At 34.6% G+C, this 25,479-nt stretch overlaps 1 protein-coding gene across 1 annotated transcript in view; it reads right to left on the bottom strand.

Moving 5' to 3' along the window:
• The window catches only part of LOC121406161 (galactosylceramide sulfotransferase-like), a 40,738-nt gene that overhangs the window by 14,504 nt on the left and 755 nt on the right, over window positions 1-25,479 (bottom strand). Inside the window, exons 2-3 of the mRNA XM_041597180.1 lie at window positions 5,925-5,976; window positions 5,090-5,465 (exon numbers count right to left, since the gene is read on the bottom strand). Of these exons, the coding sequence (XP_041453114.1) occupies window positions 5,090-5,465; window positions 5,925-5,976 (428 nt within the window). The remainder of the gene's footprint in view (window positions 1-5,089; window positions 5,466-5,924; window positions 5,977-25,479) is intronic.

The following is a 25,479-nucleotide window of genomic DNA, read 5'->3' as shown; positions in this document are numbered from 1 at the left end:
GACGTATCCCTGACCCCCCTGACGAGCCACAAGTGGCCTGCTCCTCTGAACTTGAAGATCTTTTTTTTTTGCTTGTCATTTTTTTTGGGTACGAAATCCTTTACTTGTGGTTGAAGACCTTTTTTTTTTTCCTTTTTTCTTTTTTTTTGCTTGTCAAATTTTTTTCTGGTACAAAATCCTTTATTTGTAGTTGAAGACCTTTTTTTTTTTGCTTGTAAAATTTTTTGGCGGACGAATTTGCCCCCCCCCCCTAGGAAAATCCTAGGTACGCCGCTGTCCTTCACTCTAGACAAGGTATAATATTGGTTAAAGTGTCAAATATGAGTCTGCGCCTGCAGACTAGCATACAATATATGCTGGTATGTACATACATGTACATGTATCCATACAGACTTGCAAGAATGATATACATGTATATGCCTTGAAGGTCATGATCCAAGCAACAAGTTTATTTTAACATGGTAGAACAGATATCAAAATCCCTGCAATCTGATTGGCCGATCCTTCGCATTCACTGCTCATCATACAAAATAATATCTAACAATTCAGATGATCTTTGTAGGCTTGCATGGTGGAATTATGAACGTGGAGAAGGTTTACGGTTCGCCGAAACGTCGAGTAACCTCTCTTCACTTCAACCTGCTACTACTCAAACCATCGCTACTCAAGCCATGTTCAGCTCAGCTCATCTGGTTTATAGTCCTTTTCAGGACTTCACTCAATTTCAAGAAAAGAATATTTCTAATTTTCTCTGTTCATTCTATCTCGTCTTTCCATTTCAATCTTTCTGCCTGTATTTCCTTCCCTTCTTCATATTACACATGGTGAACAGTAAACCTTGTCCATGTATCCAATGATTTTTATATGTAATCGTCATTGAAACTGAAACCCATTGGATGCGTTCTTGCTACCTTGAAAAAAAAAAAGAGCAGGGTTTATACACATACACAATTGAAAAAGTCTGGGTATTAATCTGGATCAAATACGCCAGTGTAGTATGAAAGGGGTCATGTACACCTGTCCAGCTGTCGTGATTTATTTTTTATTTGATGTTCAACATCTGTTGTTTGTACAGCAGGTAATTAGTCGAAGTAAACCTAAAGATATCGTTTTTTTTTCAAACTTATGATTTACTGTCAGATGGAATGCAGTTCTAAAATTATGCAATTTAAGATTTGATATTCATTCTGTGGGTAAGATTTATTACTAGAATTTTCAAACAGAAAAATATGAATTAATAAAAAAGATCCTGACAAAAATGGATAGGAAAATCCAATAATGTACAGTACAATGTGGTATGGGTACATTTAAAGCTTTGATGTACCTCTTTTACAGACCTCAGTTTGAGTCATCTATTCATAGAGATAACCAATTTAGCTCAGAGCCGACTAGAAAAATTCTCAGCCCAAAGACCCCTTCCCAAAAACAAAACTTATCCATTTGTACGCACATAGGATCAAAAGGGAACATGTACATGGCTAAATGATTTCCAAGAGCCAGTAATATCTTTTAGTTTATACTTCATTTCACAGCTTTAGACACAGCACCGTCAAAATATAATTTGAGTGCATACCCCCCACCCTTTGCCAGCGGAAGCCAAAAAATTTAGGGGGGTCCACCTGAAATTTTGTGATGGACACAGGTAAAAAATTTGTCAAGCAAAAAAAAAAAATGGTTATCAACCAAAATTTTAGGGGGGATCGTCCCCCCCCCTCAAGTTCAAGGGGATTTTTAATAGGAGGGCAGGACCCCCCTCCCCCACTTATGCCCCCCCCCCCACACACACACATTTTTCTCTTTCATAAAACCATTTTATATCAAGCATGGTAAAGAGCTATTATCTTATGAACAGCTTTATGAAACGCCCACCTGTAGGGTAACTCACCCCATTAACCTTTTTGACTTTTAATAGACAGACAGAATCTGATTTTAGAGTAAATTTGTTTTTCTTCATTTTCAATATTTGCCTTCCATGAAGTAACAGCTGAGGACACATAAAAAAAAACTAATTAGGGAAGATAAATGTTTAAAGCCTGTGTATAGCTTTGGTAAAGGGTCAATAATGTGATTGATAATCGAATATCATCTAATATGACAGTCTTACTGAAGCGTAGAGAGCGATTATTTATTTTTCCAACTGCACTTCTCTGAGAAAATTTCAAATATTCAAATCTTGGATATATAGCGCCCTCTCTTGGCGATGCTTGTTTTAAATTTTAAAAATGGGCATTCAAGCACTTATCTAATAAATTTAGTGATTAGATATCCAAAAGTTACAGACAAAGAACATATCTTGAAAGTTTCAGCCCATTCCATGATTTGGAATAGGATTTAATTGAAAGACAAAAACACACAGATATTTTAATTTGATCGGGCGACCCGATCAAGTTAAATTTCCATGTAAAATCGCAAAATTTATCCTGTAAAACACATTTTCATTTCATATCCTCCACATCATAACTGTAATAGGGCATATCCATTCATATTAGCTAGCAATGAATTGGAATAGTGATAGGCGCATTTTGGTGGATTTACCAAAACTACATTGTATACACAAGCTTTAAGTACGTGCACATTTATTACTAGTCTGCACATTCAGACTCCAGTCGACATTGTTTTGCATCACTTTATTGAACAGAAAGCAATAAAGGAACAGTACTGTATATACAATGCAGATACATTTTATACTTTAATTCAGACATGAGAAAAGAGAGCCCAGGACTCGGTCACATTACTGACACACAGGGGCGGATCCAGGATTTTCCAAAAGGGGGAGCAAATTTTTCGGAGGAATATTTTGACAAGCCCCCCAAAAAAAGAAAGGTTTCCAACCAAAGGATATTTCCTACCCGAGAAAAAATTGACAAGCAAAACGAAAAAAAAAGGTTTTCAACCAGAAATAAAGGATATTTCGCACCAGAAAAAAATTTGACAATAAAAAAAATAAAAATTTTAAAAAAGGTATTCAATATCAAAGGATGCCAGTCTGTACCCCGCTCGCCTAGCCCGCTGGTTTGGGCGGGGGAACTAAGGGGCAGCGGGTCCGCTCAACGGACAGTCTGGCAACTCAGTAAAACGATTTTGGCTACTTGCTACAAAAATTTTGTCAACTGCCAAGAAACAGTCTGGCCACTTGCTAGACTGTTTTCAGCAAGATGCCAGGCCGTTTCTAGAGCATTGCCAAAATTTTGATTTTGCTTCTCAAAAGGGGGAGCATGTGCCCCCTCCCCCTGGATCCGTGCCTGCTGACACAGGCAGGGTATATCAAACATAAAAAAAATGAATGAGCATAAAATATTAGAGGAGTTTATACTAAAGCGAAAATATATAACTCGGAATAGAGAATTGGATGATTCAGAATAATAAAAGGGTAATTTTTTTAAATTATGAAACAGAATAAAACTATTATCTATGAAGGAAATACCAACTAGTCCATAATGTAATACACTAGTAAAAACTACAGGTAGGTTGTACGCAGAGGAATTCGATTTCCCTATTTGGGATTATTTTTGGAATAGTAAATTTATACAAAAGATGGTTTCATTGCAAGTTTGGATAAGTTATCTCTGAATATTTTGTAAGGGGTTGGTTTTCCAAATTTGTTAGGAAGCATTTTCGGTCGTTTTGTGCTTTTGTGTTTTACAACATGAGCAAAAAAATGCCAAAAAAGGTCATTAGTTTGGCTCCCTTATGCTTGGGAAGAAGGTAATAATGGTTTGGTAAAAATCAATAAAAGAGTAGCAAGGTTTATTGATTATCATATACAACGTAACACAATACAAATGCTTCCTATAAAATTGGAAAGGAAAGCTCATAATGTTCATTTTTATAGTGTTCTTGAGAAGGAAAATAAAAAGTTAAATTTCAACTGCAGTATGGAACTGGATGTGCAATAGTAGAGGTACATGAATGTTCATGAATCAATGTTGATCAAAGTCTGCAAGAAAATGAATTATGACTGCATGAACATGTGTGTACTCATCTAATATAGTATGACCATAAATTGAAAAAAAAATATTGTCTATGGAAAGCTCGTAAAATATTCTTTTAATGTACCTACCAGTTCAGACATAGAAAGAAATAAAAGATGCATTTAAATGTAAGGGGTATTTTGAAGGGTGATAATTTTATTGTTACAAAATTATGACTAAATTTGAAGATATCCAATATTTGAAAACGGTTTAATATGTGATCTGGCAAAAATAGTGTCAATTATGAAAAATGTATCAGTATTATTTTATTGATTTTATTGACCACAAATGCTGATCTGTACTGCTTTAAATTCCAATAGAGAAAGCCAAGAAATTAAGCAATAATTGAAGACAAACAAAATCCAGTGGCCCATTGACACTTTCTACCTGAGAAAACTCAGTTTGTTTTTACCTGAGTTTTTGCCCTGTGTTAAAGTCAATGGCAGAAATCAGACTAACCTTAGTTTTCAGTTTTTACCAGAGTTTTCTCAGGTAAAAAGTTTTATGCAACAGGCCCCTGATACGAAATCAATTTTTACAGAAAAAATATCAAAGAAATAGAGAAATAAGCAATTCATTAAATAAAAGCATCGTTGTCAATAATGTAAAAGTACAAAGTACAATGAGTACATGCATTTTAATCAAGCAATAAATAGATGATCATAAATAAAATGTATGAAAGAATTTTAGGGGTAAAAATGAAATTATTGAACTTAAGTAAAAATGATGTTAATGATGCACATCATTTGTATACATTAGCACCACATATCTGTCAAAGACATTCAAAGGCGCACTGGAGGAGCCAGCCAATCTGGGTCGCCAAGAAAGGGCACGCACACAGAACTGTGATCCGCAGGTCTCTCCTCCCGATATAACTGATTGGGGATTGCTGGTGGACCACTACGCGGGGTTTCCCCTACTATTAATCGAATAGTGCAGTGGGTTACTAACGTGCAAAGGTGGTGATTCTCCTCTACGCGGGGCCTCCATTTAACGTCCTATCCAAGGGGAGGAGTGTTGAAATGAAATGAATTACTAAATAAACACATCAATAAATCATTAACCAAGAAACAGAAAAACAAATTTACAAACAAGAATCAATAAAGTATCATAAATACCTTCTTTGCTGAAGCGCGTATGATGGCATAGGATATTATATTCATGAACTGGAAAGGACATCATGAAATGTTTGTTGAAATAACTTTGCCCGAGGTAATTCCCCGAGGGCGGAAGAACGAAATTCAGAAGATGACGCACGCCGTACCTCATCAGTATGTTTTGTACAGTGCTACTTCCGCACTTGTGCATTTTAAAGAAACCAATGTTGTTTCTCCTCTTGCACGAGGGGTTGGACTCCGCGTCGGGGCCGTCGGCCTCCAGAATCCTGACTAAATTTTGCGTGTCTTTTATTTCTTCCTGGCTCAAAGCATTTTTAAATGGTAAATTTGGTTGCCATTGAACAGAGCTTGTGTTGTTAGAGTCTTGTCCAGAACCCTGTATTAAGAGGAGAAAAGAAATAATCATTTAGTTTTAAATGTCTTTAATGGGCCATGGTTCACTAAGTCCTGTCCAGAACCCTGTATTAAGAGGAGAAAAGAAATAATCATTTATTTTTAAATATCTTTACTGGGCCATGTTTCACTAGGAAGATGGTTATCAATCTCAAGTTAAAGTAGATGTACAAGTACAGTGAAACCTGTGTAAATTTAGACCATCAAACGGGGACAGATTTCTTTTGCATTTATTTCGATGGGGAAAACAATTTATGTAATTTATTTTACAATCAATTCAAACTTGAAAAAAAAGATGTACATGTATACCTCTTCTTAAAAGCTCTTCTTTAAAGAATATGAATGCTCATAAAGGTATTGATTTTCACCCATTAACATACATGCATGCCAGAATTAGACTACATGAAATTTTATCTTTTTGTTTTCTGAATTAAAAACTCACCTCTCTCTGCCCAGAATCTCTCCATAATCGCGCTACGTCAACCAATCCAGATCTGAAATTAGATGCCAATGATAAAAATGGAAATATTCAGAATAACAATAGAATAAGCAATATTAAAGGTCAAGTCCACAGAAAAATGTAGGTTTGAATCAATAATTAAAAGTCAAACAAGGATAATGCTGAAAATGACATCAAAATCAGATGTAAAATAAGAAATCTATGACATTTAAACTTTCATTCATTTTTCACGAAACAGTTATAACTACATGTATATGCACAACTCAGTGACATGCAAATAAGAGAGTGGATGATGTCCCTCACTCACTATTTCTTTTGTTTTTTATCGTTTGAATTATGAAATATTTCATTTTTTATAGATTTGACAAGGACCAACTGGACTGAACCATCAAATGTTAAACAATTATACTGTACATGTAATTCCACATGTTCAGTGAAAACAAAACTTTGTTTCATAGGACAATAAGGAGAAAATCAGAATACAAAAGAAATAGTGAGTGAAAACCAGCCAGGATGTGCATATAACTGTTTTATGAAATTAGGCGAAACTTAAAATTTAATTCAATTATTTACTTATTCACACATATCTACAACAGGTTTAAGATCAGATATACATGTATATACATGTATATACAATTATACATGTACATGGACACGTAATCACCATTTTCCATCTTGGCCCTGGTACATACATGTAAGAACCAAGTATAATATAGGTTTTCCCCTTCAATTTCGCACTCAGTGCATGATGCAAGAGTATAAATAGTTCATTCAATATCGCTAAAGAGCAACCAAAAATTCATAATGGGCATTCAATTTGGCTATAGGGCAATCAAAAGTGTAAAAACATCAATCAGATTCACCATAGTGCACACAAGTTAACACCGGAGGTCACATGACTGAAGACAGAGCGTTCAATTTCGCTATTGGGTACCCATGTTCATAAACTAACTGTGCATTCAATTTAGCACTGTATACATGACTTGTAATACATATTAAAACATTCTTCGCTTGTTTTTTCCCAACCTGCAGTATGTGTGCCACCAGTAACCATTTATAAATCTGCACTGGACAATTTACATTTTTCTTTACAGATGCTTGTAAAAAATAATGTAAATTACATAGAAGCAGTGGCCTGCTTATTTAGGAAGTTATTTTGTTCCTCCCCAGCTGCTTGACACAAATTGTATATTTATTTCTTTCATCTCCTTCAGTAATGCATTCTTTACATTTCATCTTTTGGTTTCCACTTATAATTTCGGTAGCTTTCGAATATACATTGGTGGACATTATTAACAACAACTGTTACACATTCCATTTCTTTAATAAAATGTACTGTGTATGTTGGGTTAAATTTGATAAAGGTATAAAAGGTGGCATCAAGTTTGTTCATTCCTATATCGTCAATGCTGTTATATCATGGCGCACGTAAGATACAACCGCATCCATAATGAAGACAGGATAAGGCTGGTTGAGTCTTTCGAAGCTGACAGAGATTATCGGGAGACGGCTGATACGCTATGTACATACCAAAATATATGAGCCTAGGTTCAGTTAAACTAAAGTTATCACGTTTACAAGGAGTTCAGAAGGGTACAATGAAAATAGGTCACTGTGACCTTGACTTTTGACCAGTGGCGTACCTAGGATTTTCCACGGGGGGGGGGGCAAAACCGTCCGCCAAAAAATTTAATAAGCAAAAAAAAGGTCTTCAATCACAAATAAAGGATATCGTCAGGGGGGGGGCAAAAAAGGTCTTTCAAGCTCGCCAGGGGGGCAGGGATACTTCCTTTGCATGGGTTGTGACTCATTGGGGGGGAGCAGATTGCTCCCCCTGCCCCTCCCCCCCCCCTAGGTATGCTAGTGCTTTTGACCTTTTGACCTCAAAATCAATAACCCTCCTGGGATCCATGCTAGTATCATACACACCAAATTATATGAGCCTAGGTTAAAGTTAAACTGAAGTTCGTATTTACAAGGACTGCAGAAGGGTAAAGATGAAAATATTTCACTGTGACCTTGACTTTTGACCTTTTGACCTCAAAATTAAAAACCCTCCTGGGATCCATGCTCGTATCTTACACACCAGATTATATGAGCCTAGGTTAAAGTTCAACTGAAGTTATCACATTTAGAAGGAAAAGTTAATGGACAGACAGACGACGGACACCGAGCGTGATACCATAAAAGTCTAGACGGCATATAAAAAAAGTAAATGTATAAGACATAATAATATATCCAAGTAATACAATAGCATGGAAACATAATTAATATAGGCCTAAACAATCACTAATATATACCTTGGCCTAGATATTAAACTAATACCGTGTTTACACAGCGACACGGCTCGGGGGTTCGACACGCGAGCCGTGCTCAACACGGCAATTTTATGCTGTGTAAACGCGATCAGTGTGATCCGCGAGCCGTGTCGAACACGGCTTTTTTGATCCGCCAAAATCGTAGGTTTCAACCCGCGAGCCGAGTCAGACTCGGTAATTTTTTCGTGTGTAAACAGAAAGCCGTGTCGAACTCTCTTGACCAGGTCACTGCGCGCGCTTTCACTTTTGGCATTGTTGTTGTTCGCACGGACAAGATTCAATTCCGGCGATGAATTTCCCGCGTTTACTTTGCGACGTCATAATTCTTCTTCCGTTCGAGATTCACGAGCCGTGTTGAACTCGCCTTTTTATATGTACGTATAAACGCGATCTCTGATCCCTTCTTCGCAGTGTTCAACCCGGCTTGCGGATTCAACACCCGAGCCGAGTCAATGTGTAAACACGGTATATAGCACAGTTGAGGCCAGAAGCTTACATACACCCAGGAAATTCAAAGAAGAGTTGACACTTGCCAAACATCATAAAACTTACTGTATCAAATATTTGTGCTATCATGACAAATATGATATCAAACAAATGAGTACAATTGTATGTCATGCCCCTTCATCACATTGCTTTTCTATCAGGAGCTGAAAAATATTTAGGTGCCATTTTAAAAAAAAAAATCTTCATATTTTAGACAAATTGAAAAAAAAACTTGATATCAAAACATTTCACACAAGTTTGTGCTAGTTGCTTCTCTACACAAACATAATACTGATTACACGGTTTGTTCAGTGGTAACATATTATGATAGAAAAAGTATTATAAATCATACATTTGACATTTTTATATTTCTATGAAACGATGTTTGAAAATATAATAAACAATATGCATTCAGGCCTGCATACATTCTATAAGTACTTCTTTCTTCAAAGAAAATTCCATCTTACATATATTTTTATCCCAACGGCATCCAAAGTATGTTAAAGAGCTTTAATACGCTCTTTCATTTGATACCAAATCAGTCATGGTACAACATGTAGTGTTCATATTTCTGAAGATATTGTAAATTTTACAATCTTCGGCAAGCGAACAAATTTCACTGATTTTCATGAGTGTGTAAACTTTTGACCTCATCATAGTCAATTATAATTTTAATGTATAAATATTGTAATGTAAATTACATACATGTATTAAAATACTCTTAGTTCAGGGATTGGATAATGACATATAAAGGGATCCTCCAGGCTGAAGATATTCATGTTTCAATAATAGAGTTTACACAGCAAAATACTGAAAATTTGATCAAAATCGGATAAAAAATTACGAAGTTATTGAATTTTAAAGATTTGCATTCTCCGGAGAAACAGTTCTAGGCATGTCTTTATGAATATTAATTAGGTGAGCTGATGATGTCATATCCCCACTTGTTCTTTTCATTTTATTTTTTCATATGGAATTAGGTTTAAGCAACAATTTTCTACCAAGACCTAAAAAAATTGGATTAATAACTGATTTCATTAGTTATTTATGCACTGCAACTTCATATTTCATCATAATGGAGACACATCATACACATGTATGAAAAAATGAAATAATTGTTATTTCATACATATAATAACATAAGAAAAAGGAATGTGACATCATCAGCCCACCTAATAAATATTCATGACAACATGCATATATGTATTGCTAAACCTTTAACTTCGTAATTTGCTATCCGATTTGATGAAATTTTCAGCATTTTGCTCTGTGAGTTTTACTCCATTTATTTAAATACAATATTCTCAGCCCAGAGCAACCCTTAATATTTCCTTGTTTTTTCCTTATTTTACATCCGATTTTGATGAAATTTTCAATGTTGTGCTTGTTGGATTTGTCTCTGTTTATTTACATGTATCTATCTGTCTACATGTATCTATCTATATATCTACTCATTTGATTTATTTTTTGACAAATGTATTGTTTAATGTCAATTGGCTCTAACTTCAGAGTATAGAGTCTATTGACCAAGGCAAATCCACCTAAGAAAAATGTTGATTTGAATCATTAGAGAAAAATCAGACAAGCACAATGCTGAAAATTTCATCAAAATCATCTTATATACTGCTTTTCATGAAATCCATATCAAAGCGCTTTACAATGTAGAACATACAAAATATACAAACGAAAGTGAAATTAGAAATCATATGAAAAAAATTGAAAAATATCAAGGACACTGTAAATGGGGCTACATGTATGTTGAATATGCTTTCTTCATGAGATACATCTTTAAAATTGGATCGAAATGATGTGATATATGTATTTGGGATACAACGGAGGGAAGCTGGAAGAGTATTCCAAAGACATGGGGCAGAGCTTGAAAAGGACCTATCACCAGAAGTTTAATTTTTGATTTAGTTACGAGCCAGCTACATCCAAATGAGAGAGTCGATGATGTCACTCACTCACTATTTCTTTTGTTTTTTGTTTGAATTATACAATATTTCAATTTTAACGAATTTGACGATTAGGACCTCCTTGCCTGAAGCACAAAATGTTAAAGTAATGGAATTCCACGTGTTCAGGGAGGAATGAAACTTCATTTCACATGACAATGACGAGAAAATAAAAATATTTCATATTTCACATAATAAAATACAAAAGAAATAGTGAGTGAGTGATGTCATCAACTCTCTCATTTGGATGTAACTGGCTCGTTCATATAACTATTTTGTTGAAAATAAGCGAAACTTTAAAATGCCATAACTTTCTTATTTTACATCTGATTTTGATGAAATTTTCAGTGTTATGATTGTTAAATTTTTCTTTTTTTAATCAAATCAAGTTTTTGTTGGGGTGGACTTGTCCTTTAATATTTGATTCCCTTCGTTTTGCAAATCAAAATTTCTAAACAGTCAAAAAATCAAAAACTAAACTTCTGGTGATAGGTCCTTTTCAAGCTCTGCCCCATGTCTTTGGAATACTCTTCCAGCTTCCCTCCGTTGTATCCCAAATACATATATCACATCATTTCGATCCAATTTTAAAGATGTATCTCATGAAGAAAGCATATTCAACATACATGTAGCCCCATTTACAGTGTCCTTGATATTTTTCAATTTTTTTCATATGATTTCTAATTTCACTTTCGTTTGTATATTTTGTACATGTATGTTCTACATTGTAAAGCGCTTTGATATGGATTTCATGAAAAGCAGTATATAAGACTAAGTTATATTCTTTATCTAATATTCATGACTTTTCACTTGAAAATGACGTACAGTACGGTCAGCTCAACTGTCCAAGAAAGGTGAAATCATACTGGGTCAAAAACTTGCATGGTGTATCCGTTTTAAGGAAGTACGTGAAGGCTGTAGAATAGGATACACTAGGTTCATGGGCAGTTATCTGAACAATAGTACTGTACATGTAGCTATTATTCACATTTTAGATGCATCACTGAGCACTTTGACCACATGACCTACATATGAAGTTGGTTCAAATATGAACTGACCAACTAATAATAATAACAGCTACCACATTATGATATTAATAATTTTTCTAAGCGCTTCAATTTGTAATTAATTTTACCCCGAACATTAAATCCTGATACAATGTACCGTACCGTATACACTGTACGTGAATCCACTCCCTGGGGAGCATTCCAACAAGAGTTCTACATGTATAAAGACTCAACTGCTAGGCATACATGTCATGTAGGCGGCTTTCACATCATACAATGTACCTTGCACCCATTTAACACCTGGGTGGAGTGCAGCAAAGTGTGGATTGATGCCTTGGCTACAGGTACACTTGACCCTCTGATTGCAAGGCAAAAGTCTGGCCCGCTACACCATCATACTTCCACCAACTGATAGTTACAAAACAAAACTGGATACAAAATGGATTTGAGATTTTTTGTTGGTCAGTTTATATTTGAACCAACCTTGAACTGGTTAAAGACTTCTGAGATTGCATTTTTCATCTAATCTTTCAGCGAAAAATCTACATGAACAGTTGTATCCTGGAATTCCCTACACTGTATATGATGGTGGTCCCCAAGTCTGCGCACCTAACCATTTGAGTTAAGAATTTCTTTTTATTTCACAAAATATTTCGGTTGATAATAACATTTTTTACATTACTATGAGATTAGTGTACCAAATATCTCATACAAATTTGAAAGAAATATAGTATTTTCTTGGAAAAAATCTCTGGCACTCATTTTCAGATTGAAAAAAATATGGTACCCCATGTCTGCGCACCCATTCACTCTGTACACGATTTGGGGATTTTGATGAGAAAGGCTGCATTTTGAGGCCATCACATGAAATGCCCTGATTCATTTATATTTCCACCATTTTGAATCAGATTTTTTGATGAATATCTGTCTATGTATTGCATGTGTAACAGTGTAAGGTCTGTGTTCGTTGCGTATCTTCTTTCACCAGAATCGCGCAGATATGCGTGTGTGCAGACAAGGGGGAATGCGCAGACTTGGGGGAACTTGCCTTACACTGTCCTGCTATAGACCAGTTCGTAGAACTTCATGGGCAATTTTGGTCAAATGACCTTTCATTTCTTTCATCATGATAGGCAGATTTCAAAGCACGATATTACGTAAGCTTGCCTCACATAGCAGGGTGAAGAAATTGAATAGACCAGCTGACTAGAATAGCACACCAATGAACACTTAATAAAGGTATTTGTTGCATTCCTACTTTGAATGCATATCTTAGCATGTTGCACAATGTACTTGACAAACTGTGAAATACCAGTCGTTCGTGGAAGCATTGTTGTTTTTTGTGGATGGAAATGAAAACGACAATTCAAAAGAATATATTAATAATCAAGACATCAAAGTTGGTGCTTATCTCATTAGATTTTAAAGCACCATGTCACTTTAGGACAAATGACCTTCTTCTGATCATGCGTAGAATCTTTTGATCATGCGCAGAAAGGAACTACGAAATGGCTTATACTGTATGACTAAACAAGGGTTTAACATGTACAGTACATGTATGCATGAATGTAGTACCGTACATGTAGATGTAATAGGGGTTACGAACATGGCCACAAACCATTTCGCTTTCAACATGTGTACATGTACCACCGTACATGTACTTGGATACTTGGATTGGGGAAGCATCCTGTCTGAAAGTCTGAAGGAGGTGGTACTGTAAGCGGGTGAATCACCGTCCGAATTCTGCAGGCACAGACGTCAATTAAAGGGATAGTCAACCTGAAGAAAAGTTTGTGGTCAAAATAGCAGAAAAAATCATGAAAAATATTGGTGAAAGTTTGAGGAAAATCCATTAAATGATTATAAAAAAGTTCTTGGAATTTTTAGTTCTGGATTTGTGACGTCATAAACGAGCCCCTGCCCTAATATGTAATATAAAATGCATGAATTTGATTGTTTTAATGGTTCATGAAGACTTACTCTTCTTTTCTCTTGTTAGGAATGGATGTGAAATGATTTATCTATTGATATACTGAAGGTACCGTAGAAACCATTTTAAATTTTCTGAGAAAATGACATTTCACTGATTTTTAACCATAGGGCAATTCCATGTACGTCCGACCCCCTATATGCGGGACCTTCATGAAATTTTCTGTCTCTGATTTCTTGTTCTTTTGACAGTCTGTAATGCTCTCAAAGGACCATGACTCGGTCAAGTTTATGAAGTGAAGTAAAACTTGATGAAAATGGAGGTCGGATGTACAAAAAGGTTGATCATTTTTAATATGGAACTGCCCCATAGCATACGTATGTAGGAAAGCTGCTCACATGTATGACATCATAAAAAGAATTAAAAATTCTTATAACTTTTTTGTTTTCTTTGATGAATTTTTCTCAAACTTTCGGCAATATTTTTTTAATTATTTTTTCTGCTATTTTTACAATTTATACTTTTTTTCAGGGAGAACTTCCCCTTTGATCGCTCATGCGATCCCCGGTCTTCCGTCTTCGTTTTCCAGACACCAAACAAGACCGAGGACCACATGCCATGTTCATACGACTGCGGACGTTGGTCCCCTATCTTCGGTCTTCAGTCTGTTTTCCAGTCACCCTGTAGAATAGGCATACACGTATAGTCTGCAGGCACAGACCCGGATTGAAACTTTGATCGACAAGTATGTCTCCACGCAAAGACTAGCAAATACATAATTTGCTGTTTCAATTCAGGCCTTGTAGTACACAAGGCAGGAGTAGGCTGCAATTCAGACCCTTTACTCAAGAGAGAGTATTCTAACAGTTTGATATTCAATTTTCATTTTACCTCACTCATCAAAATTCAAAATAGTGTCAAAATCTAGGTTCAACAATTGTCAAATAAATACCATTTCTTGTAACTCTCTGATATACAGTACATGTATATTGCAATTTCTTTGCACACAAAGTAAATTGATATTTCATCATGAATGAGCTGGAACATCAATCAGTTTTGAAATAAACAAATGACAGATCAACGACAAATCGGTTTTTTCCATGAACACACACAGAAACTTCAAACGTCTGGGTCCCTGTTTCAGAAGAAACGTGTTATGATATAAACAAATATGCACAATTTCTGTAACAAGTATACCATCAGCCAATCAGCTTGATGGATTTCAATAGCTTTTAACAGTATTTGTGATTTTTTTATCATAACAAGTTTTATGAATGGGGGCCTACACTGTATATCAAAGGCAATAACGTAGCTGTGGTTTCATTTGTGCATCCATTTGAAAAGGACAGCTGCTACTAAAATGTATATTAAAAGAGCTGCCAATAATAACAGCTCCAGCTTTGAGACATACATGTACAAATGGAATTTACATGTACTTTGTGAGGTTAATACCCCTTTCATAAACACAATCATGCGGATAATAGCCGCATAATTTGGTCGTAAAATCGGAGGAGGACCAGAGTTATCCGCATTATTTCGGGACCAGATTTTGACTTTATGAACGCATTTCCAAAGTAATGCGGATAATTGCCATGGTGCAGTCACAAGGTCGCCCTCTTGTAGCGCAACCCCATCGGAGGGGGCATGTGCAGTTGCCATGACAATTATCCGCCTTTTTCAGGTTGGGCGCTCGTAAAAAAAAAAGTGTGGATTATTTTTGGAGTTTGTGAATGCAATTTTTATTGAATTATCCGCATTACTCTTAGGCGGATAATTGGAGGATGGGTTTATGAAAGGGGTATTAGACTGTACGTGGGTCACCTTCAATAGCCCTTTTCATACATGTAATTTTGTAGCCAATACTGAAAGGTTGAAAAGGTTGCATTTCCTGGCATTTTGACAAGCATCATACTTCACCGAACTTGTCAAAAAAGTTACATGTAGGCTGGATTGTTATGAAGTCATTAAAGTGCTTTAAGATTTCCATGGAAAACTGAATATTTTCTCTGTCATTTCCAGGAAAAGTCAAATTAATGAATGCAATATAATAAAGCCTAAATTATCTACTGTTACTGTAGTTTGGGTTCATACATACGTGTATGTACTATAGAGTATCATTTAATATCTGCATACATGTACATGTAAATGAGAATTGTATATAGAAACTCAAGGCTAATCAAGGCGCTTCAGAGCAGAACGACAACAAAAGCTATACACATGTCTGAACAATAATACCCCTTTCATAAACCCAATTATGCGGCTAATAGCAGCATAATTTGGTCGTAAAATTGGAGGAGGACCAGAGTTATCCGTATTTATATTTTGATGCTGCTATTATCCGCCTAATAGCAGCATCGGGACAAGATTTTGAGTTTATGAACGCATTTCCAAATAATGCGGATAATTGCCATGGTGCGGTCACAAGGTCACCCTTTTCCAACACAACCGCATTGGAGGGGGCGTGTCCAGTTGTCATGACGATTATCCGCCTTTTTCAGGACGGGCGCTCGTAAAAATAATGCGGCTTATTTTCGGAGTTTGTGAACGCAATTTTTATTAAATTATCCGCTTACTCTAAGGCGGCTAATTGGAGGATAGGTTTTTGAAAGGGGTAAAAGAAATGTTGAATACATCCATATACATGTAAACAGGTCCATGGTAAAATCAGATAACAGATAAAATACCCTGTTCATTCATTTTACATGTACATGTAGGCCTTAGATCCTGAGGAGCATTTCGATGAATACATCAGTGACAATCATCTATTGACTTGCACTCAGCCAATCAAATCAAAGGATTTACAGTAGCTTATCATTACAGTCAATTGATGCAAATATGTGACTTACTAGTACATGTACAGTGTACAGTACATATATCTTTCAAGAAATGATCCCCTGGACAAGTTTACAAAGGCAGGCTGTCTGGACTCAATGTTAATACTTGTCAATCAAATGCACTGAAATTGAGCTTTTCCTGGGAATGACTCGGACATCTGGCAGGATGTGCACATATTTACAAGTGCACAGGTACTCTGTACCTAAAAGTACATGTACAGAACGTGCAGTACATTCATAGTGTTCTGTTTGAACCAGCAAACATGTAGGAAATACATGGGGGCCGGGGCTCCCGAAGAAAAGCCCCAAATCACCCATAAAATTCCACCAAAATGCAGGTTTTGGGGCAACCATTCTTTTTAGCATTGCCTCAAGATTTGTCACAAACACTATTCAAGGTTATTCAGAAAATCAATGCTCTATTACTGGTAGAATAATGATATTCGTTTAATACTGAAAAATTGCTTGACATTACCCCTACAAAGTAGCTCTTATTGAAAAGTCCAAAAAATTCTGCAATTGCCCCAATTTCAAAGGAAAAAAATGAATAACAATCATTTCCAACCATGCTATGGACTATGATGTAGGCCTTTCCCTGATACAGTCTTGAAAACGACCATGTTGGCTTTATCAATCAATTATTTTTTTAGTAAAAATATTCATGAGTGTCCTACATTTTTAACCAGATTTTCTGCCACACGTCACCTGAAATTACAGTGTCTGTGAGACACCTAAATTAGTTTCCTGTTTCTGGTTATGAATGATATACATGTATACTGTAATCTGATGCTGTGAAGATTTTTTGTTGTCTCTTCAAGAATGACTAATTTCCTCGAAAATATAAAGAGGAAGTCTTTTGTGCTTCAGTTGACATCCTTTGTGCAGGCCTACACGTACTATACAAGAGTGTAACATGGTCAATGATCAACAAAATGGTTGTGCATTCATCCATGTAAATCTTTTATGCGAGAAATTTCCAGGGACTCCACCCCAAACACAACAAACGCGGGATATTCTCCCATCAAGACTTCCAAGCAAACGGAGGACAGTATATAGGTCAATGTGAATACTGTACATGTACAGTAGTCACCACATCAACAAAAGAACAATATATCCTTGTTGTGGTTGTGGTCAGAGGATGCTTTGAGATCAATTCAAAGATTAGATAGAACCATGATAGAACACAGCAAAACAGATTCATTTATTTTACAAAACAAACAGGAGAAACATATCAAAGGTGGTAGAAATTTGAACTAAAGAAGGAAACAAGATATGAAATTCTGTGAAAAGGGACACTCTCTTTCCCCTTTGAGAGAGGATAGTTGGAGTTATTGAGTCTGTTTTTCTCTAGCTCAAACACTGTATAAATGGCTATTAAAAAGAACTGCAAATTTGCAAACGTATTTACCATAACAGTCACATGTGCTCTAAAGCGACTGTACGGCAAGTCGAAAACAGCCATTTTAATTTTTTGTATATACATGTAGCATGAATAAAAATGAATACAATGGCTGTTTTCGACTCGCCGTACGCCCTTCGTAGATCAAATGTGACTGAGGTATATTATTATTAAGGCTTTTTCAAGCGAATATTAAAGGCATTTAAACCCTAACAAGGCCTTGTGTTACATAGGGACTGAGACAAGGCAGCTACATGTACTAGTATTATATATGGAGAGATGTGAATAAACCGGTTAACTCACATTCAGATGCATACCTTTTATAGAACAATTGGTCATTCTTGACAATCTGAACCCTCACCAGAGATTTGACAAACATACATGTAGCAACAAACAACCAATGTATGCAATAACAAACTGGAGAGTTGACTTGTTAAGTTTTACTCCTCAAGTTGTCAATTTTAGATTTAAATTGGCTTGTAACAATTTTTCTTTCAGAAAGCACCTTTCTTATTTTTTGTCTGATTTTACCTGTCTGTTTCCCTTCTTTTATCTTTCTCTATAAAGCATTTGATCATTCCATCACAAAGGTCAGATTACTCCATCAATCAATTCATAATTTGTCTACTCTACTTGTGGGCGTGTCAAGGTCTAGTGATTCTGACTCTCGCCTTTCCAATTTCCAACAGAGGGTCTTGTGTTCCAATCCTACCAATGACACGTTTTCCTTCAGCAAGATATTTATCCACCTTGTGCTGCACTCAACCCAGGTGAGGTTAATGGGAAGCCAACAGGATTAATTCCTTAAATGCACGATAGCTGAAATGCAGCTCGAGCTAAACCCGGGGTAATAATGATAACAATGCAGCTCGGAATAGATTGTTTCTAGATCTATGGCCCTGTACAAATGCCTATTTATTATTATGTTGAAATTTGGCTAGGTAACATACTTCAACAGCACATAATGACAAAATACTGTGATTTTTCATTCATTCTTTTTCAATACTTCCATGTACATCCTTAAGGCCTGCAGTCTTAAATTAAGATTTGTGGGCAATGGTGTAACATACAGGTCACTCACAGGTGTATTTTTCAATTTTAAATCACACTGATGTACATGTAAAATAAATAAATCAGCATAAATATTTCAAAACTCCAACTTTCTCAAGTAAAATTAATTCACAGCAATGAGCATCACATTTGAAAAAAAAAATAGGAAAGCCTCATCACCCCAAATCAAATTTACTTTTTTGGCATTGTTTTTACAATAATCGGGGGAGAAAAGAAAACCATACCTACTGACTTTTGATGGACTCATATTTTTTTTCAAAACAAGATCAGTACATGTAATTCAATTCAAAACTTTAATAGTTGCCAGACAGTATGTCTTGAACATTTTTAAAAGCAAGTCATTGAAAATTTGAATAAGAATAGACCAGTTCGTAGTTACTTCATGGACAATTTTGGTCAAATGACCTTTCATTTCTTTCATCATGATAGGCAGATTTCAAAGCAAGATATTACGTAAGCTTGCCTTACATAGCAGGATGAAGAAATTGAATAGACCAGGTGACTAGAATAGCACACAAATGAACACTTAATGAAGGCATTTGTTGCAATCCTACTTTGAATGCATATCTTAGCATGTTGCACAATGTACTTTGCAAACTGTGAAATACCAGTCATTCATGGAAGCATTGTTGTTTTTTGTGGATATAAATGAAAACGACAGTTCAAAAGAATATATGAATAATCAAGACATCAAAGTTGGTGCTTATGCACTAGATTTTAAAGCACCATGTCATTTTAGTACAAATGACCTTCTTCTGATCATGCGTAGAATCTTTTGATCATGCGCAGAAAGGAACTACGAACTGGCTTATTTCAGATGTCACATATCTCCCTATGCATCCTGATACAAATTCTTAAATCATTTCAAGTTTTCACTGAAAAAAAATCAAATGTTTCCTTTGCAATTTCTTGGTAAATCAAATTGGAACCTGAAAATCAACTTAACTGTACAGTATAAGTTGTAATCTGACATTCTATCATCAATTTTTGTAACTGTATAAAATCTTAATATGCCTTTAATATGAGGATGGAATTTAGTTAATCTTTAATACATGTAATAGGTGAATCACTTGATTTTACCCATCTGTTACTACATGTACATTCATGCCTTTGGTACTACACTATAGGGGATGAGGAATACTTAGAGGACACAAAGTGACTGCTTTTACAATATTTATCAAGTATTATCTGTTGATAAGTTGTACTTTATCTGATGTAAACTACATGTAATATTATGTGTATGCTGGTTTTTTTCTTTTCTTATTGATTTATTCTGTTATATTTTAAATTACTTATATTAATTATATGTGATTTGTTATACAAAATTATGAAAACCCAATAAAAACTTTTTTAATAAAAATTTACTGTACAGTATATTAAATCTGTTAAAAGTGATTACATGTACATGTAGCTCACTCACTGCAAGTGATTTACACACTGATCAGATGGACTAAAATCAATGGGAGAATTAAACATTCTCTAGCTGAAGTATTTGTTTTTATCCTCCAACAATGTTGGTGCTTTGACTCCTTTTTCATGTGAAACCACATACAATTGATCTGATTGCATCATGTGTGCTTGCGCTCTCCCCTCCCTCTTTCTTTCCTTTTCTTTTCTTTTTCTTTTCATTCTCATTATTATTAAAAGGGTACTCCGGACTGAAAATAATATGACAAAAACAGATAAAGGAAAATCAGACAAACGAATCACTGAAAATTTGATCAAAATCGGACAACAAATAACAAAGTTTAATATGGCATTTTACTTTGCATTATTCTGGTGAAACAGTTCTACATGTAGGCATGTCTTTATGAATATTAAATTAGCAAATTGATGATGTCAGGGCTGCCAACCTGAACAAGAAAATTTCAGTATTTTTAAAGCTGAAAATCAGTATTTTGGCGAGGAAATCAGTATTTTCAAAGAAATACCATAGGAAAACACATAAAAATGAAACTTGAGAAATCAGTATTTTGCATGAGACCATAAGTATTCTTCTCATTTTTCAGTACTAAGTACGGAAAATCAGCACTACTTGGCAGCTCTGTGATGTCATATCCCCACTTGTTCTTTTGTATTTCATTATAAATCAATTTTTTTCTACCAAGAACTGAAAAAATTGGATTGACAACTGATAGTGCATTAGATATTCATTGCTGCCACTTGAAGAGGAGACACATTATTCACACATGTATGAAATAATTAACAATAAAATGATTTAATGTAATAAGAAAAAGGAAAGTGGGGATGTGACATAATCAGCCCACCTAATGATATTCATGATGGGTGCATAAGGGCAATTCCACAGGTTGGTGGACATGAGCTTAAAAATTCAAATTCAATATTTTCTTGAATTTTTTAATACTTTAAGTCCTTCATACATGATAGTTTCAGGAACAAGAAATAAAAAGTTTATTTTCATATGTATACTTTGGAAAAAATTTTCAAAAGTTGTGTCTTCCATTGTGTACCAAAATACAAGAAAAATAGTGAAAAATGAAATATGCCTTATTACCATTTTGTTGTTGCAACAACATACCACTTTACATATTTCTGAAGTTTAGAAGAGTCAAATTACTTAAAATACACAACCGCTTTTCAAGTAAATTTGTAGTACTCATTCAAAAAATAAATATTGCAACCTGCTCAGGTGATGTAACGTGAGTAACCGAAAAACTGACTTTGTTTTCTGAGAGAAAAATTCTTCACAGTTAATTGGTGGGATTTTAAATTCTCTTCCTTCAAACAATCTTTGACACAGTGATGACGATCAAAATCATTAAAAAGTACAATTTTTTTATAAAATTGATGAAGAAAAACTGTAACGTGAGTAACTTTGTAACGTGAGTAACCATCATGTAATGTGAGTAACCAGTAAAAATTATTCAGTTCGGTAACATTTTCTGTGGGATGTCAAGTTTTAAGTCTCATGGTGAGTTGTGAAGTTATTTTTGATTAATTAAAAGCAAAATGAGGGTACATCTCTTTGATGCGACTCTTTGTTCATCAAAATATCAGTGGTCATACAATCACACACAAAAATTGAATATTAGTAGAAGTATTCACAATGCAAGAGTGCATTAGTAAGACTTGGTTTTGATTAACCAAACTTTAAAGAGTGTTTGAACAACAAATTGAATGCCCTTACCTGTAACCCTATCTAGGCCGGGGTATTTTGGGAGTTGATATGGCCCGGGGGTGGGGGAGGGGGGGGGCTCCCAGGCCCCCCTTGAGATCTCGGCCATTGGCCGCACGATCACGCCGAAAATTTGCGTGCAGGTTGTCTTGGACATAATCTACAATACTATACAGTAATTTATTTCATGCAAATTGGTATTAAGCGATTATGCTAATTAATGCATAATTAGTAAGCGAAATCATACTTTTCCCTCCTACTCCCTAATAAAGCTCCAATTGTTCCAATTTTTGGTATAAAATCTCTTTTAGATGTTCCTAGCAATGAATTTTACACACATTATTGAATTTTTAATGACATGTGTGTTGTTAACCATACATGGACAAAATGTAACGTGAGTAACCGTAACGTGAGTAACCATATTATCTGCACCCCAAGTAAAAACCATGTGTTCTTTATTTTTTTAATTATATACAAAGTTTGTCTCCCTAATATACTTCTTTGAAATGGATATAATCAACTTTCATAAAAGCCTTGTATGAGGAGACTTTTCACTTATGTTGACTTTTCATTTTATGCATGTCCAAATCATGTAACGTGAGTAACCGACACATTCCAAAGATTTGCCAGGAGCATGATAGAATTTCCCAAGTTTTGTTTTTATACGAAGGATAGTCAGACTGTGTACTTTGTTGTGATAAGGAGATGTTTAGTTCCTATCAATAATAATGGAGTTACAGCTCCAAGTATGAGTCAAGGTGTCTCCAAATGTAACGTGAGTAACCGTGGAATAGCCCATAACTATTTTCAGAAAAATACAAAATAATGCTAAATTTAATTCAATAACTTCGTTATTTATTATCAGATTTTGATTAAATTTTTAGCATTTTGCTCTGTGAATTTTACTCTATTTATAATTCCTGGCCTGGAGTTTCCCTTTAATCAAATAATAATATTATCCTCATTATTATTATAATTTTGTTTATTTTTGTTTGCCCCAAGGCACAAAATTAGGACCCATTTTATTTTTGATTATGTTTAATGATGCTTGTCAAGAACAATCTTTGCCTTATTTCAAATACGTTGATGATCTTACACTACTTGAAAACAGAAACTTACATAAACTATCAATATTACAAAATATATTAGATGATTTATTAGATTGGACAAACAGTAATCATATGACACTAAATCCTAGTAAGTGCATGGCAATGAACATAACATTTATGAAAAATGCACCCTTTTGTGAGTCTTTGCATATCGGGGAATCAGAACTGCCTTATGTTGATACTTTAAAGATTTTAGGAGTTTATATTCAACATAATTTAAAATGGGACTTCCATATAAATGAAATGTTAAAAAAGTGCAATAAAAAACTTTATATGTTTAGATTAGTGAAAAAATATAAATTACCAATTTCTGACTTAATACAAATATACATCGGATACATCCGCCCTGTTTTAGAATATTGTGTACCTGTGTTTAATGGAAGTTTGACTTTAGAAGTTTAGACCATGTACAGAAACTAGAAAGAATTCAGAAAAGAGTTTGTAAAATCATTTTAGGTCAAAGTTATTCAACTTATAAAGATGCTTTAAAACGATGCAAACTGGATACACTTAAAGATAGACGTCAACAATTATGCACTGATTTTGCAGTTTCTATAAGCAAAAATCAACATTGTAAAAAATGGTTTCCGGAAAGGAACGTTGTTGGCATGAATTTACGCAATAAACAAAAGTATATGCAATACAAATGCAGGACCTCCCGTTTTAAACAAAGTGCAATACCATATTTTATTAACCTCCTTAATAACTCATAAAGCGTATATTTTCATTGTAATTTCATTGTATACTGTATTTTTTTAATGTACTATTTTATCATTATTACACTATTGTTTTATGCTATACATGTTCAATTGTAATACCTTTGTAAATACATACATTTCAGCTTTTTTAGCTGCAGTATGTGTATGATTGTTTTACTGGAAATAAACCATGAAATGAAATGAAATGAAATGATTTTTACTCATTAATTATTCAATATTGTAATCAACAATTATCATTGAACCACTTATTGACCTCAAATGTTAAAGTATAAAGTACACATATTATAGGCCAATTAATATATAGTTTTTCTTCTTCTCATCTCCTACAAGTAGCTTCTTCACCCCCCCCCCCCCTATATTGGATTTCCTCCTTACTGCTCTTACATGTATCTCTGTTGCATTTTCCCCTCTCCCTCCCACCCTCCCCCCATCCCTCTTTCTCAAACATGCTCAAAGAGGAGGAAAAAGGAAAATTTTACCCGCTGAAGATCCAATGCTTTACAATTACACATAGAATATAGATCATTATGTGAGATGATTGACCAAACATAAGACTTGATGTGTTCAATTGCACTAACCAGTAACCTTTGAAATTTCAAATAATGTAGTAGACTCTAGACCTATCTGGTCTATAGTAATTGCTGTGCAGCCTTTTTACAATAACATTTCATAATTAATGTTGACGAACCTGTCTCTGAGAAGAGGCTGTCTTTTTCTTAATCCTAGACATTATTATACAACATAACAATTCATTTATTCAACAATTCTCTTTCTTGATCTTTTTATTAAAGATAAAGCTGTACGATATTGGAGCTCTGTGGATAAAAGCTACATTTTAAAACTGAACTTAAAGGACAAGTCCACCCCAACAAAGAGTACATGTAGATTTAAATAAAAAGAGAAAAATCCAACAAACATAACACTGAAAATTTAATCGGATGTAAAATAAGAAAGTTTAGACATTTTTAATTTTCACTTGATTTCACAAAACAGTTTATGCACATCCCGGTTGGTATGCAAGTGAGGGAACTAATGACATCACTCACTGATTCACTATTTTTTTTTGGTATTTCATTACATGCAATATGAAATATTCTAATTTTCTCCTCATTGTCTTGTGAAACAAAATTTATTTCTCCCTGAACATGTGGTATTACCATTGTTTATATAACAATTTATGGTTCAGTCAAGTTGGTCCTTATTGTCAAATCTGTAAAAATTAAAATATTTTATAATTAAAAGTTTAAAACAATAAAAAAACAAAACAAATAGTGAGGGACATCATCTATTCTCTCATTTGCATGTGAATAAATTGTGGAAATATAGGTTTGTGACAAAATAAGTGAAACTTGTCGTAACTTTCTTATTTTATATCCGATTTTTATGAAATTTTCAGCATTTTTGTGCTTGCCTGATTTTTCTCTGTTGATTCCAATCTGCATTTTTCTGAGATGGACTTGACCTTTAAGTTTAACCTACACACATACAAAACAAATAGATCTGGATCTATAAGACAATAGACACATCGAATATTAAACTTAAGATTAAAGTACATACCCAGTTGTTGTGTGTC

Source organism: Lytechinus variegatus, chromosome 19, assembly GCF_018143015.1.
Source record: "Lytechinus variegatus isolate NC3 chromosome 19, Lvar_3.0, whole genome shotgun sequence".
Classification (NCBI taxonomy): domain Eukaryota; kingdom Metazoa; phylum Echinodermata; class Echinoidea; order Temnopleuroida; family Toxopneustidae; genus Lytechinus; species Lytechinus variegatus.
This window is presented reverse-complemented; position numbering and strand designations above follow the sequence as displayed.